Source organism: Peromyscus maniculatus, chromosome 9 (genome assembly GCF_049852395.1).
Source record: "Peromyscus maniculatus bairdii isolate BWxNUB_F1_BW_parent chromosome 9, HU_Pman_BW_mat_3.1, whole genome shotgun sequence".
NCBI classification, from domain to species: domain Eukaryota; kingdom Metazoa; phylum Chordata; class Mammalia; order Rodentia; family Cricetidae; genus Peromyscus; species Peromyscus maniculatus.
This window is the reverse complement of record NC_134860.1, coordinates 119808469-119824308: the sequence shown is the minus strand read 5'-3', so window position 1 is coordinate 119824308 and position 15840 is coordinate 119808469. Positions and strand designations below refer to the sequence as shown.

The window sequence follows — 15840 nt, the reverse complement described above, 5'->3', positions numbered from 1 at the left end:
AGGAAATGATTGACAACCCATATTCAGAGAAAAGATGGGAAAGTCATTAACAACACAAAGAAGCGGCTACTTTCTCTGAGGCTGTAGAATTTACACAAGTGGAAGGGACACAAACAGCCTCCACAGGTGCTGGCCACCTGTGCACAGTGGCCACCTTCTCCAGAAGCCCTTGACAACTGCAGGTGCCACTCGGGCACACATCTGTGGGCTTGAGTTCTGCTTTATAAACTGACGCTTATCGCAGGTGTAAAGATCTGTTGTTGCTCTTATGTTTTGCTTTGTTTAATAAAAGTCGAGAGTTTTCTAGCTGCCCAACAAAAAGAAAAAAATGCTTTGCATAAAAGGTGGGTAAATAGCCAGACATAATGGCTCACACTGTTAATCCCAGTACTCCAGAGGCAGAGGCAGGTGGATCTCTGTGAGTTTGAGGCCAGCCTGGCTATAAAGCGAGGTACACAGAGAAAACTTGTCTCAAAAACAACAATAGCAACAAAAAGGTGTATGAATAGGAGTCCAGAGAGATGCCAGTCACTGTGCAGACTCGAAGGCCTGAGCACTCACATAAAAGGTGACGCATAGCTGGGCATCTCTTTGGCTCCAGTGCTGGGGGTGGCGTGGGCAAAGACAGGCAGGGGTGGGGATGGGGACTGAGGAGAGATGACTCAGTAGTTAAGAGCACTGACTGCGATTCCAGAGGATCTGGGTTCAATCCCAGGTACCTACATGGCAGCTCACAACTGTGACTTCACTTCCAGGGGATCTGACAGATACACATGCAGGTAAAACACCAATGCACATAAAATAAAATTAAAATCATTATATATATATGGTGGGGGAAGGGACTAATCCTCATGTAAACCTCTGACCAGGTAACCACTCAGGGAAGTGCATCGACACACAGGTAACACACACACACACACACACACACACACACACACACACACACACACACACACACACATCCTTTGAATTTATCTCCTAGATAATTATAAGAACCTGTATAATAAGGAAGCATTTTCCTATGATAGCAATACATGAAAACACTGAGTCATAGGTGAGGAGAACATGTGACATCATGCTAAGAGGTGCCAGGTAATGCAATAAAGATGATCGAAGATGAGAGCGCGGGAAGCACAGGAAGGGAAAACGTACATGGCAGCCCCCCCAATAAAAGCAGCATCGTGACCTTGGGCAGGCATCTGTGCCTATTGCTGCCGCTCTGTTGCTAGAATGAAATGAGACTCTCTCTGTGCAATGGTCTGGCGCAGCAAGTGTCCCATGAACAGCCACTACGGTACTGTTGTTGAGAGCTATTGGCAACCTCCTGGACAGTGATCATTTCTTTTAAATTTCTTTCCTTCTGTGTCCTGAGAGGGACAGTACACGAAGAGTCCACACATACTTAATACCACTTCTGACCTCCTTTTTATCTTGAGAAAGGGTCTCACTAAGTTATCTAGCCTGACCTTGAATTCACCCTGTAGCCCAAGCAGGCCTTGACCCTCCTCCCTCGACCTTCCAAAAGCTAGGGTTACAGGCTTGTGCTACTGAGCCCCTGCTTCATCCACAAAATTTTGCAAGCCACAACCATGAGTGTCTTTAAACATTCCAGTGTGAGAGGCCCACGGAGTTTTCTAGACTTGAGGCACGAGAGCTGTGTCATCTTTGAAACCCCAGGCCAGTCACCACCTCCCTTTATCTTGGGTCCCATGCCTAACCAAGGTGTTTACAAGCCAGTGTTTATCACCTTCTTCAGAGATATTTTTACACCATCTTGTTGCTGTTTTGTGGAAGGGAAGGGAAGAGACGAAGGAGAATGCGGGGCCTGTTTCCTTTCCAGTGACTGCGACTTAGAACAGAAAGATGGAGTAACATGAAGCCTGTTTTACAAACCGTAGTACTTAAAATTTCTTCCATGTCTATGACGACGAGGGGGGAAACTTACTTCTAAAAACGACTCTTTGATAGAACATCAGGGTGAGTTTCTGAGTGGCACGTTTTTAAAACATTTAATCAGTAAACTGAATGCATGTCAACACCTTCTGGCAGTGTGCTGTGAAATGTGAACCTTGTCAACAGCAACAGAAGAAGGTGATACACTTGGGACCCAGAGCTTTTATGCCGACACACAGTAATAATATAATTTTAAAATTTATCATCTGTTTAGCTGCAAGCAACAATTAATCTTTCTGACAATTTGTACAATGCTTTAAATAACACCTGGGAAGAGAAACACCACGCTCTAATTTTTACTTTCGTCATCTTCCAGGACTTTTCAGTTACACATGCCTACAAAGCCACACATAATAAATTTTATGATTAGGATTAAAATGTTGGCAAAAAGAAAAAAGGAAAAATAGATTTCCCTTGTCACCGAATGCCCCTTTTGCCTCAGTTAATAACATTACTGAACATGGGAACTGTAAGCGAGAGCGTGTCCCTGAGGAACTATGGGCCTCCGAGGGTTCATTCTGTCATGTCAAATGACATTCTATTCCCAAAGCATTTAACCTACGACTTCGCATAACTACCTCTCACTCGAATGTGACTCTGATGAGGCCCCAGAAATGTCACCAATCCCTCAACTGGCAATTCTATCAAGGCAATCAACATAGGCCATCTAACCTGGTGATTTTTAAGATACCAGAGGACAAACATGCCTTCAAATGCTCAGGACCATGTGACAGAATATATACTGTAAGGATTTGTGCATCATGTGCCCTGTGACGTTTCCTGACATCTAGCTTTAGGCCGTGTGTGTGTGTGGGGGGGGGGGGGGTCCTGGCTTTTAGGTGGATACTGAGGATCCAAATTCACGCCCTCATATTTGCATGGCATGCACTGTACTTCCTGAGTCATCCCTGTAGCCCTCCATTAAATTCTCCATTAGTTACCATACAAACAAAGGCAGGTGCCTTATATTCCTGCTGATCCCATGCCCTGCTGACCCGCTGTCTGAAACAGGGCCCCCAGCAGCAAAGAGGACAGGAACAGATAAGAGGAAATCAAAAGCTAATGGCATTTTCAGGTAATATTAAACAGGTTATTACAAACAACAGTAATTCTAGCAAGATGGCTAAGGTTCAGTTGGTATGTGTGCTCGGCATGCATAAAGTCTTGGGTTTGAACCCCAGCAGCACATACACTTGGGGTTTGGAGGCAACAAGATCATAAGTTCAAAGTCATCTTCCTCTGTATGGCAAGTACAAGGCCGGTGTGGGCGACGTGAGATCCTGTGCCAAAATTAACCAAACCAAACCAAGAGCTATCCCCATTGTCAGCCTTACACCCACCCATCTCAGACTAACCACATCCACCTGAGAAACCGGAAACCAGAGGGCTAGGTGGCCACTTCAGCGACTGCTGGTTCCAACCCTGTTCACACACGTCTTCTAATGTCACACACACTCTCAACATCAATTAAGACTCAAAAATAATAAAGAAGCCAACAGAACTTAGCAGAAGGCGGCCACTTAGGTGGATCAGTACAAAGACGCTCATTACCAAGCCAGAAAACCTGAATTCAGTCCCCAGGACGACACAGTGGCAAGTCCCACAAGCTGTCCTCTGACTTGCACAGGTATGCCATGACACCCACAAACTTTCGTGTGTGTGCGCGCGCGCGCGCGCGCGTGTGTGTGTGTGTGTGTGTGTGTGTGTGTGTGTGAGAGAGAGAGAGAGAGAGAGAGAGAGAGAGAGAGAGAGAGGATGACCCCAAACTCAAACAGTACGTAAGAGAAAGAGTGTCTATTATACCAGCCTCCAGCACGTGACGTCATTCACCTGTCCCCTGGTGATAACCCTGAGAGGAGCGTGCAGGCTCCTTTCAAGCATAGCCAAGAGGAGTTTCAGGCACAGTTAGGTCATCTCAGATACGATTGGTTAAACAAGCAGCAGTTATATTAGTATACTTTTAATTGGCTGAGGTTTAGTCTTATCATCTTATCACATCTGCACAAGCTTGGGCAAGTTTAGACTCAGAAGGGGCTGCTGATTTGTCCTTGAGACCTTGTGAGGCTGGCTCAGGCCTCGTCCCTGAATGCAAGGGCCTTGTGGATAAATGACCCTTTGTGGGGTAGACACCTGTTTTGTCTTTCTCAGAGACGTGAAACCTAAACTCAGTTGTGAGGGTGGGAGAGTTTAACCCCTTCACTATAGGAGAGCAGTAGGCACTCTTAACCACCGAGCCACTGCTCCAGTCCTGGGGTGGTCTGCTGCTATTGTAGCCCGGAGCAGCCAGGAGCTCACTATGTAGCCCAGGCTGGCTTCAAACCCCGTGATCCCCCTGCCCCAGCCTGAGTGCTGAGGTTGGGGTGTGATCCACCACTACTGCATTTGCTTTTAATTTTACCTCCAACCAATATCTAAGCCTGAGGCCTGAGCCAGAGCTGCTCAGGTAGGGGAGGGGCCCGCGGTGCAAGAGATCCACTCCTAAGACATGTGTTTATTACTGTTGCCCCTCCCAGCACCGAGTGAGGCACCAAGATCTCGGAAAGCACCTCCCAGATTGTGCTCCTCGGCTAATTAACAACAGACACCCCAACCCAGGGGAAGGCACGCGGCTGGCTGGAGCCCAGGTGTTAAGACAGCCACTCGGAGCAAGGGCTGGTGGAGAGGTGGGTGTCCAGCTTTGTGCCAGCTTTGCCCTTCCACTCTCTGGCCAAACACAGATGCACTGTGCTCCCCTGCTGTGTCCGCAGCAGTGCCCAAAGCAGGCTAGCAGGACAACCAACACTTTAGCTACAGTCGTGCCACACGCACGCTTACACACGCATGCTTACACACGCATGTTTACAGCTGACTCACGTGTGCTTTTAGGTCCAGCCCTCTGTGTCCCATGTTTCCTTGCCTGGCTTGTCAGAACTCCTGTGTGGGTTTGTGGAGGGGGCGAGGGGACATATGCTGGAGGGAGGACCGTGTGGCCATGATGTCCTATGCGCTCCATTCTAGCACAGCCATTGAGATGCTCCTGAGGAAGGAGGGCTGCTGTCCTGATGGCGCTCACACAGCCATAAACCCAGCTTAGGTTCCTTCCAGTTACAGTTTATTGCATGAACATTTCTTTTGTGCTGGCTGCTGAAGGGAACCTATTGTAAATTCGGGCAATTACGACTTTTGTCCCGTCTGCCCCTCCCCTCCTCAGTACTGTAACATCAAAGGTGGCCAGTTCAGTAGAGGCTGGCTTTAGCTGTTAAATCCAACCTGAGACACAGGTTAAAATGACAGGCTCCTACAGAAAAGGACTAAAATAAATCAGAAAGACGCTGGTCCTGCCTTCTGAGAGTCTTAAGATAATCTTCCTTAAACCTCCTCTACGATGTCGACAAGTCAAAGCCTGGCTAGATGTTTCCAAATCTCCATGCCCAAATCCCTGCAAACAGAGACTGCAAACCAGACGCTAGGGTTTCCCTCCATCCTGCCTCTGCTTAAAATAAGGAGCGGATCTGGATAAACTGGAGCAGGTGGGAGAACCACTGCAGAGGCAACGGGCCAGGATCCTGGTGAAGGCCGAGCGGCTAAGCAGAGCCCCAGCTGGGAGCCTTGATGGACAGGATGGAGGCTAGAGCGTCTCTCTCCATGAGCCCATAAGCTGTCGTCTGTTACAGAGGAAAGAGAAAACATGAACGAATATATGTACATGTGCTGGTGATTCAAGGGCTAAGAAGACAGTGTGCAGGTCATTTCTACCCCCCGGAATTTCCTGAGGACCCTGGTGGGGGCTGGACTGTGAACGACACAAAGATGGACAAGGAGAGAGGAGCTGTCTCATGAGTACTTTCATAATGTGGGCACATCCAGCCCCTCAGCCCTCAGAATGTTAACGACACAGTGACCATGTGACCTGTAACCCCTCCTCCTACCAAGAGAAGAGAAGATGCAGTATCAACAAAAATGCAGCATCTAAGTGTTCAAAGCAGTCATACTCATGGTGGCCAAAAGAGAAAGGACCCGAGTATCCTTTCAGAGACGGTAGTAAGTGAAGGTGGAGAGGTGGGTCAGTGGGTAAGGGCCCTTGATAAGAAGCAGGAGACCTGAGTTCTAAGTCTGGACCCCAGCACCCATGTGAAAAGATGTGTGTGGCTACACACATGCCTGACACTTGAAAACTGTGGGGAGACAGAGGCAGGAGGATTGCTGGGCCTTGCTGACCATTAGCCTAGCTCTATGTTCAGTAAGAGACTGAACTCAAAAGGATGAGGTAGAGAATGATAGCATCTCCTCATGTCCTTCTCTGGCCTTTATACATATACAGGTATGTGCATCCATGTATACACACAGGCACACGCACATGCGCGCACACACACACACACACACACACACACACACGTGCACAAAGACTTTATGCTAAGTGGAAGAAGCCAGACCTAAAAGGCCACAATTGTATACCAACTGCATGAAATGCCCAGAATATATCAAACTAGTGATTCAGAAAATAAACTAGCAGTTTAAGTTTGTACTGTTCTTGCAGAGGACCCAAGTTTGGTTCCCAGCATCCACATGGAGCAGCTCACAAATACCTGTCTGCCCAGCTCAAAGGGATCTGACCTCCTGTCTGAGGGCTTCCACAGGCACCGGCACTTACGTGCACATATCCCCCATACCGACACTGACACACACATAATTTAAAGTAGAATAAAGCTTTTTTTAAAAAAAAGATTTATTTATTTATTATATATATAGTATTCTGCCTACACACCAGAAGAGGGCACCAGATCACATTACAGATGTTTGTGAGCCACCATGTGGTTGCTGGGAATTGAACTCAGAACCTTGGGATGAACAACAGCCAGTGTTCTTAACCTTTGAGCCATCTCTCCAGGCCATGAATAAAGCTTTTAAAAAAAGAGAGAGAGAAAAGGATGGAAGGGAGGGAGGGAGGAAGGGAGGAAGGGAGGGAGGGAGAGAGGGGGAAAGAAGGAAGGAAGGAAGGAAGGAAGGAAGGAAGGAAGGAAGGAAGGAAGGAAGGAAGGAAGGAAGGACAGACATTGGCAGTTGTTGGAGAAGGGAAGACAGGACATGGAGAATGAATACCAAGGCAAGGAGATTTTGGGAGAAAGGAAAATGTTCTAGAATTAGAAGAATGATCATTTCGCAACTCTGTGAGTACACTAAAAACCACTCAACTGTATCCTTGTAACCTTAAATTTATGGTTTTTAAACCATACCTCAATAAAGCTGTTACTCCAAGTGCTACAGTAACTTAGGTTGGAGTAACCATGACTTAAGAAGCAAGGCTGCCGACATCAGCACACAGCACAAAGCTGGATGCAGTGGGGGTCTCTTTAATGCTGGCCCTCCAGGGGTATAGACAGAGGAGCTGTCCACAAGCCTGGACTACCAAGATCCTGCCCTATACTACAATGTTTCAACCCTGCATGTGTATGTCTGTTACAGTGTAATATAGGGGGTGGATATTTTTGTCTCTTTTCCTGGAGCCAGCGCACAGAAAGGACTCACCAGATGGCTGGGGACAGAAGTCCCCATTTCCTTTTACGGAACCTACAGTCTAATTCTCCCTTTCACTGCTGCAGTTCCAGGTAGTGGCAAGGTTACATCGAAACAAACACAAGTATGCAAATGTCAAAATGTTTTTAAGTTAAAATTGAACAAAGGATGGCAATTCCATATAGCGTAATCTAACACAGCATCATAGGAGGACTATCTTTAGAGCCATGTGAAGCTGGGTTTTTGAGTGACAGATCCTTTCTTGGTTCGTGGTGAATTTCACCAGGGGAGCTCAGGTGCTAGAAGATGGATGGCCACCAGAGCTGCCACAAGCCTGTGGCTTTGGATTCAATTGTCACATACCCAAGAATAGGGAAACATGGCCAAGGAGTGCGCTGACTGAACATAGATTAATTAAGGGAACATGAGAAAGAACTTCCTGGCGTGAGGGGGGATGCGAAGGAGGGACACTGCCCTGTTCCTGGGCCCGACAGTCTGAAGGGCCTTGTAGAAAGTGGATGGAGATGAGGTAATTGCTTATTGGGAACATCACAGGCCAAGCCAATTAGAAGTCTGCACTCCCTAAGTATGCTCCCCTAGTCCAATCAGAGGGGAGATCTAATGATCATGAGGAGTAATCATTAGACTGTAGGTTCCTTAAAAGCAAATTGGGACTTCCTTCCCCGGCCACCAAGTGCTGGCTCCAGGAAAAGAAACAAAAACCTCCATCACCCACATCACAGTGTAACAGACAACTCATCCGGTCAGAGGAGTGGTCACCCACCCTGAGCTGTGCTCCTGCTGCCTAAGGGAAGCTGACCTCCTTCCTTCACTATTTCATTCAACTAAATTATTTTTTAATTTAACTTTATTATTTTCATGTGTATGAGTATTTTGCCTGCATTATATTTGTGCAACACATGAATGCAGGGCCCCAGGGAAACCAGAAAAGGGTGTTGGATCCTCTGGGACTATAGATACAGAGAGTTGTGAGCTGCCATATGAGTGCTGGGAACCAAACCTGGGTCCTCTGCAAGAGTAGCCGGTGTGCTCAACCACTGAACCATCTCTCCAGCCCCACACAAAATTATTTTTGAATGGAGTGCTAAGGCATCTTTGAATAATCACTACAGAGGAGCTGAAAAGTTAGTTCAATGGTTCAGAACACCGGTTGCTCTTGCAGAGGACCTGAGCTCAATTCCCAGCATCCACATGGTAGCTCACAACCACCTGTAACTCCAGTTCTTCTTCTGCCTTCCATGGACATGTGGCACACATCCATACATGCATGCAAAACATGTATACACTTTTTATTTAAAAAAAAAAAAAAAAAAAAAAAAGAATCACCTAGAGACATAATGGGAAAACCATTCTGACCAGGCCCCCACAAAAATATTAGAATTTCTATAGAAGGATCAGTTTGTGACTGAAAATTGGTCTATGCAGTTTACTCATCACAGCTCTAGGGCAACTTAAATATGCATCAAGAAACGGAATCGAGAAAGAGCTATCAATCTGTCAATCCTGTCCGTGTCCGTGTCCATGTCCACCTTTATTCATGTCACCGGAGAGGCAGAGGTAAGAGGATGCAGACGTTAGAGGCCAGCCTGGTCTGCACAGTGACTTCCAGGCTAGCTAGGGCTCCATAGTGAGACCCTGTCTTAAAACATGAATAAATTATGCCTTAGGTCACACAAACAAGATGTGATGCCTTGAAACTCAAGTGCTCACAGACACCCCTGACTCTCAGCCATGTGTCTACGGAGAGAGTCGCTAGAGGAGGCTACCATGTTGGAATTCTGGAGGGGCCAGCAAGAGCAGGTCAGCCACTCAAAGCAAGTGATCAGAGAGTTAATCAGGAGAGATAGCAGCTCTGAAAGTGCCTATTAACCCACGCTTTTCAGCATGGTGTCTCTAGCACCCTGCTGCCCCTAACCAAACAAAACACCATAGAGCAGCTTTTGTTCAAGGAGGAGGCTGACAGCTACTTGCCCGAATTGGTTTTCGTTTGTTTGTTTGTTATTCAAATAACTTTTCTCCTTGCCAAAACGGAAAGGGAAAATGACAGAACTATGTGATTAATGATTTTTTTTTTTTAACATAGAAGAGATCCTGTGTGAACTGCAGAGTGGGGTTGGAAAGGCACCCACTCCATTAAACAGCAGATTTCCATATGCAAGTTTGACAAGAATTCTTTCAAAAATAGTTGCACCAGGGGATCCAAATTAAATGACAAGACTGCCTGTCTCAACATCCCGGAAGAGTAGTTAGGCAATTCTAGAGCATTCTCAAGTCCCTGGCCTCTGGAACGGGACACTGCACCCACCAAGTGGTGGTGGGTTAGTCACTGCTCTGACCTGTCACAGGCTGTGTGACGTTAGGATGAGTTCTAAAACACTGCACAGAAAGATCGCATGCTAGAGGTGGGAACACTGCTCACCGAGGAAAGGGCAGGGGCACAGCAACAAGGAAAAAGAGAGAGCAGGGGAGGAGGGAGGGAGAGAAAAAAAGGAAGGAGAGAGACAATTTAAAACTTTTAAAAAATGTTCCCTTTAATCAGCTCTTAAGCAAGGCCAGAAGCTGAAACATGCCCTGTGACTCAATGGCCTCACTCTTACTAATGCTTCAACCCTTTAATACATTTCTCATGTTGTGGTGACCCCCAACCATAAAAATATTTTCGTTGTTGCTTCATAACTGTAATTTTGCTACTGTTATGAACAGTAATGTAAATGTCTGTGTTTTATGATTTCTTAGGCGACCCTGTGAAAGAGTTGTTCAACTGCCCCCCCAAAAGGGTAGCGACCCACAGGTTGAGAACCACTGCTGTAAATAAACAGCAAAGAGAATTCTGGTCCCTTAGGTAATCAGAATACCAAGGTGCTTGCCTGGTACTGTCAGGCAGTGGATTTAACAATAAAAAAGATGGCGTCAAAGGAGCAAAATGCAGGCAAGCTCCCGTTGCATAATAAGAGATGAGGGCAAAACTTTTCACTGGGGTTGGAGGAGGAGGAGGCTGGAGACAAACCCGAGAGATAAAATGCTACTTAACACAACAATGTGGATAGCATTTAGGCCACATGCAAATTCCCTCCACAGAGCTTTCAAATGGAATGCAATTTACTGCTCAGAGGATGTAAGCTTTTTGAGTCCGGAGAGCTAATTAATAAAACAGTCTAAAAAGAATGCAGCGTTAATCACCATCCTCCTCCTGGGCTATTTCAGCTATGTTCTTTACATTTCCCTGTTAAACAAAATCTCAGATGTTGTTGCAACATTCAAGGATTCCCTGCCTTCACCAGAGGCAAGCTGGTGGTTCCGGTAGTCCAAACACTCTTCTAAAAAGCAGCTGAGAAGGCTGAGGCTGCTCTTGGGGGCTTGCTCTGTGAAGGACAGAAATCTAACTCTAAACATGGAGCAAGGTCTTGCCTCAGTTATCCAAAAGCTGCAATCGTTGAATCGATCTTTAAAAATCTCACTCTGGCTTGCTGATACCGTTGGGCAAGTGGGATTTAAACCATGTCTTACTGTGAATCGTGGAACTAAACAGCAGATCAGTGTTGATCTTCCACTTGCTTTCTGATTTTGTCTTCCCCTGAGCATGTCTGAGCTAGGTACTTTTTGTTTTTCACTGATCACATGAGAAATTTGAGCTGGATTAAATCCAGCTTTAGGACAACCTGTTAATAATTTCCAGGAAATATCCAAACTGTCCTGCAAGCAGTGTACCCATGGTCACCCTGAGTTGTCTCCCACACCCTCTGGAAGCTAAGTGAAGGAGGGCAGGACTCAGAATGGTTGCAAGTCCAGGCTCAGAACAATCTAGATCCATCGGTAACAAGATGCTTTAGGAGACTCTGGTGTGGTGGGTGCCTCTATAAATTTGGATTCAGCCCCAAGCACCCTTCCTGGAACCCGCATTACAGCCACAGTGTATTTTCTAAAGGTGGGAGTGGGGATGCTCAGGGTGAGGCTGACTTTATTGAGAGTCCCTTCAAGCTGAGTGGCAGACCTAGAAAGGGCAGGTCACCTGGCCTGAGACCTAGGAAGGGTGGGTCTCACCCAGCTGTCTGTCCTTCTGTCTGCGTGAACGATGGTGTTGAACAATTCTGGAAAGGTGGCTCACCCTCCAAAAACGCGACCGCCAAAACGCCCGGAAGAGTGTGGCACGGCCCTTCAAGGATCTTTGCCTTTCTGACTTTACAAACTGCCTCACAGGACCTAGCTGAAGCGGGATGTGCATCTCTCCTCCCTCTTCAGGCCACCACTTTTTCCTTCCCAGTTCACTTGCTTTTCTTAAAGCAATGCCAAGTTTGTATACTAGAAAAAAAGAATCTAAAGAAAAGCCAAGTGAGTGGTATCATTAGCAAATGCAAATATGCTAATTCAGATAAAAATATAATCCACCAAGTCCAACTTGTCATATGCAAAATAATTTTAATGACATATTAGAAAAGTGTCAGCGTGTTAGGCTGCCAAGAAGGCAGTACATTTAAGGCAAGCTTACAGAGTATATGAAATCACAGACTGTAATACCCTGTGACCATCTTAATTTTAAAAATTCAGTTTACAAATATATACCAATATTTTTCTCACTTTTAATCACTCCCCTACTGTTTCAGCATAAGAGTTAAAATAACCTAAACAGCGTCTTGAAACACACTCAGCAAGTCTGCTATATGGATCTGGGAAACAACAACCAAAAAAAGAATGAAGAGAAGAAACAATTGTTCAAAATCATGTGAAATAGTATGAGACATAGTTTCTAGGTTCTAGGAACTGATCATTTTTCCTGGGAAATTTTTACTTTAAAGCAACTCTAAATGAAAATGCGTATAATTAAGGGAAAGACCGTCGCTTCAAACAGATTGACTGTCTTTAACAAGCGTCTCTCCTTCTAGCTACTCAGATATGCTATATTTCCTAATTATCACCTTTTAAGGGCCATCTGGGCCCATTCCTCCCCATCAGGGGGCAATTCCATTTGCATTGTTCCCGGGCTTAGTCATGATCAAGCAGTCTGGTGGTAAAGTTCATTAGAAATGAGAACAGACGCATTCAACCCAACACAGTAAACCAGGTATCGGATCCTCGGGCGCCCGCAGGAGAGATGAGAAACACGCCATCCGCGTTCCCACAGAACCAGCAAGTCTTCATTGCATGTTTTACCCAATTGCTTCAAGAAAACATTCAGCCTGGTCCCTGACCAGGTACGTAATGAAAACTTGATTAAGCCTCCTCACACGGCAAAAATATTTCTCAATTAAGGCTACACAACTAGAGTCCCTTATGTCTTTCGGTTGAAAAGTCTATTAAAACCTCTTTAATGGTTCCCTCATTTAGACCACCATTCACAAGCAGTATACCACTTCCTGTAGAGAACACACAAGAATTATCCTAATTGTTATTTTCTGCGAAGGGAATGAATGCACATCACAGGAAGAAGTGTGTCGGACCCACAGACTGATGCCGACTAACTGTGAGTTTCAAAGAGCATTCATCCCCTTTGTCTTTATCAGGGACCATCCCATACATTCTAAAGCTCTCAGGTTTGTGTGCCAAAGTTACTCTTGGCCCATGGATGTGCTGGCCGGCGCTGGCCAGTTCTGGCAGCTGTTCCACCATAGAGCTGATTGTAAAAAGAACAGCTAATTCAGGACAGACCTGTGGAAGGTCCCCGCTCCCCTCCAAAGGTCTGACACATAAAACTCAGGAAATCGTTACCTGCCTCATCTTGCAATTTCTGCGCCTGGCTTGCAAAGGCCATCTTAATCCTCGATGCCAGCTCAGGAGACGGAGGACGCTGGCCCCCTGCTGAGTGCCACCGCCTCTTCAGCTACACCTTAGTCTTGCAAATGCCAACAGCTGCGGCAGGGCCCTAATCTATGCAAGGCAGGTGTAGCCCCGGGCTCTCCACCACTGACCCTTTGGAGCTTTTAGGGCTGGCAAGTTAAGGAGTTACTGTTCAAAAAGAACTATTCTTGGCCCCTCATTATTGAGGTCACTAAGCTCTACGGGAACAACAGTTTCCCTCCCGATTGCTCCCTGATGCTCTCCCAGGCCCTTCTGAGATTCCCTTACTTCGGTCATTCTGACCCAGCTGGGAGTCAATTGGCAGGAGCTCATTCCCAACTGGTGCTACTCATTTGGTGCTATGTAGGTGGAAAAAGTGGTTCTATGGAATGTTCATCCATGCTTTAAAAACTTATCCTGGGGACCAGAGAGATGGCTCAACAGTCAACAGTACTTGCTGCTCTCAAAGGACCCAGGTTCTGTTCCCAGCACCCACGTGGCAGCTCATGGCCATATTTAACTCCCATTTTAGAGGACCCAAGGCTGTTTTCTGGCTCCCCCCAGCACTAGGTACACAAGAGGGGTACAGATACACATATGCAAAACACCCATACACAAATAAAAGTTGTATTTTGTTTTTATTTTTAAGATTATAATACACAAAAATTTTTAAATAATTTAAAAAAGTTAAATCATAAGTGATTTTTTAATTTAAATTTTAATTTGTGTACAGATGTTTGCCTGCATGTGTTTGTGTAAGTCACGGCCTCTCTGATGCTCATCACGGTGACAGATCCCCTGGAACTGGAATGTGGGTGCTGGGAACTGAATCCAGGTCCTGAAAAGAGCAGCCCGTGTTCTTAAGTGATCTAAGTCCCTTTTTAAAAGTCTTTGCGTGTTTGTTCATTTAAAGATAAAACAAAATAAACCCGTACCCTGACATCCACTCCGGGATGTTACTAATGGTTTCAGGAGAAAGCTGTCTACAGATGTGCCTCGGACAGTGATTCTCAACCTGTGGGTCCCGACCCCCTCTGGGAGTCCCATATCAGATAGACTGCATATCGGATATTTACATTATGATTCATAACAGTAGCAAAAGTATAGTTATGAAGTAGCAATGAAATAATTTAGTGGTTGGCGGTCACCACAACATGAAGAGCTGTATTAAAGGGATGCAGCATTAGGAAGATTGAGAACCACTTAGGTAGGACCTAAGAGTTAATAAACAAAAATGAGTCAACACTGCTTAGTGGGTGAATGTGTAAAAACACCACACCACCACCGAAACTGAGCCAACAATCATTAACTCAAGCCTCAGCCCTTTCTTCTCAGTCTCTCAGATTCTCTCTTTCTCTGAATGTGATAAAAACATGGATCTATGGCCAAGGTCAGTGTCCCCCAAAGGACTACGGAAACACAGCTCTAAGGTGACTGCCCAGAGGTCGTGAGCTGGGTTCGGCAGCTGGACCTGGGCTGCTTGCTTATACAAGCTCTGCTTGTGTAGACTTTGAAGGCCATTCAAGCTCTTTAGGAACTCCTTAGCCAGGTGTGGTGGCGCACGCCTCTAATCCCTGCACTTGGGAAGCAGATGCAGGCGGATCTCTGTGAGTTCTAGGCCAGCCTGGGCTACAGACAGTTCCAGGACTGCCAGGGCTGTTACACAGAGAAACTCTGTCTCAAAAAACAAAACAAAAACCTCAGAACTTCCTCCCTGTGGTGATGAAAGGAAGGTCTCCCCCATCCCTTTTCTGGATGAATTACAGCCCCACACAGACCCTCATAGGTAGCAGAGGGTAGAAGGATGAGGAAATCTGGAGTCAGACATGATTGAGCCTCTTCATGTACTCTATGAGAGCCATGACAACGTCCTCACCACAGAGATGTGGACCAGCACTGTGTGGAAGGGGCTTGCCTTCTTAGGGAACTGACATCTTGTCTGTGGGAAGATTCACTTCCTTTTCTGACCGAAAGGAATGGAGATTTGTCCAGAAGTTGCTGTGAGTTATCTACACGTTTCTACTGAGGTCAATGAAAACTCAGAATCTCTCTGTACATGGAGAGACTGTCTTTAACTGTCTTTCTTTAAAGCTTGATTTTAAGATACACTTTAAAAATCTGGAAGCCACTATGTATATTTGGGAATAATAAATATTTTCAAACATTTGGGTTTTTCTAAAGGATTATTTTAATTTTTCCTTTAATTTTAAAAATCCATTTCATACTTTTCTGCCCTTTACTTTCAGAAAACACATAATAAGCTTTTTTGCCTTTTTCAATTCTTACAGAACTGTTGAGTTTTATAAAAGTATAAAATTTGAAACATGCATAGAAAGACTGTAACTACACTGCAGCATCAGGTAGACTTCCATACCCATTACTCTTAGCAATTTCATAAGGAGTACATTTTCTCGAGTCGTGTGATGTTTTTAGCAACAAGACTCCCATGGGCTTTAATGGAAGTCACACTGCTAAAATTCCATGCCCCACTTTGAAAATTTAAGAGTAATTGCTAAGTCCCCCTTAGAGGATCATAGAAATATTAAAAACCAAAGTATTTTGCTAAGAACTCCAATTATGCCTGAAGGCTTACATCAGATT

General features: G+C 45.5%; 1 protein-coding gene across 11 annotated transcripts in view; it reads right to left on the bottom strand.

Moving 5' to 3' along the window:
- Clybl (citramalyl-CoA lyase) overlaps positions 1-15840 on the bottom strand; it is a 233793-nt gene that overhangs the window by 141243 nt on the left and 76710 nt on the right. Inside the window, exon 1 of one of the 11 annotated variants that reach the window (XM_076545603.1) lies at positions 724-741. The exons of the other annotated variants lie outside the window; for them this stretch is intronic. Coding sequence (XP_076401718.1) covers positions 724-725 — 2 coding nt within the window. The 5' untranslated portion in view covers positions 726-741. Of the gene's footprint in view, positions 1-723; positions 742-15840 lie in introns of those variants that run through there. 11 annotated transcript variants of the gene reach the window in all.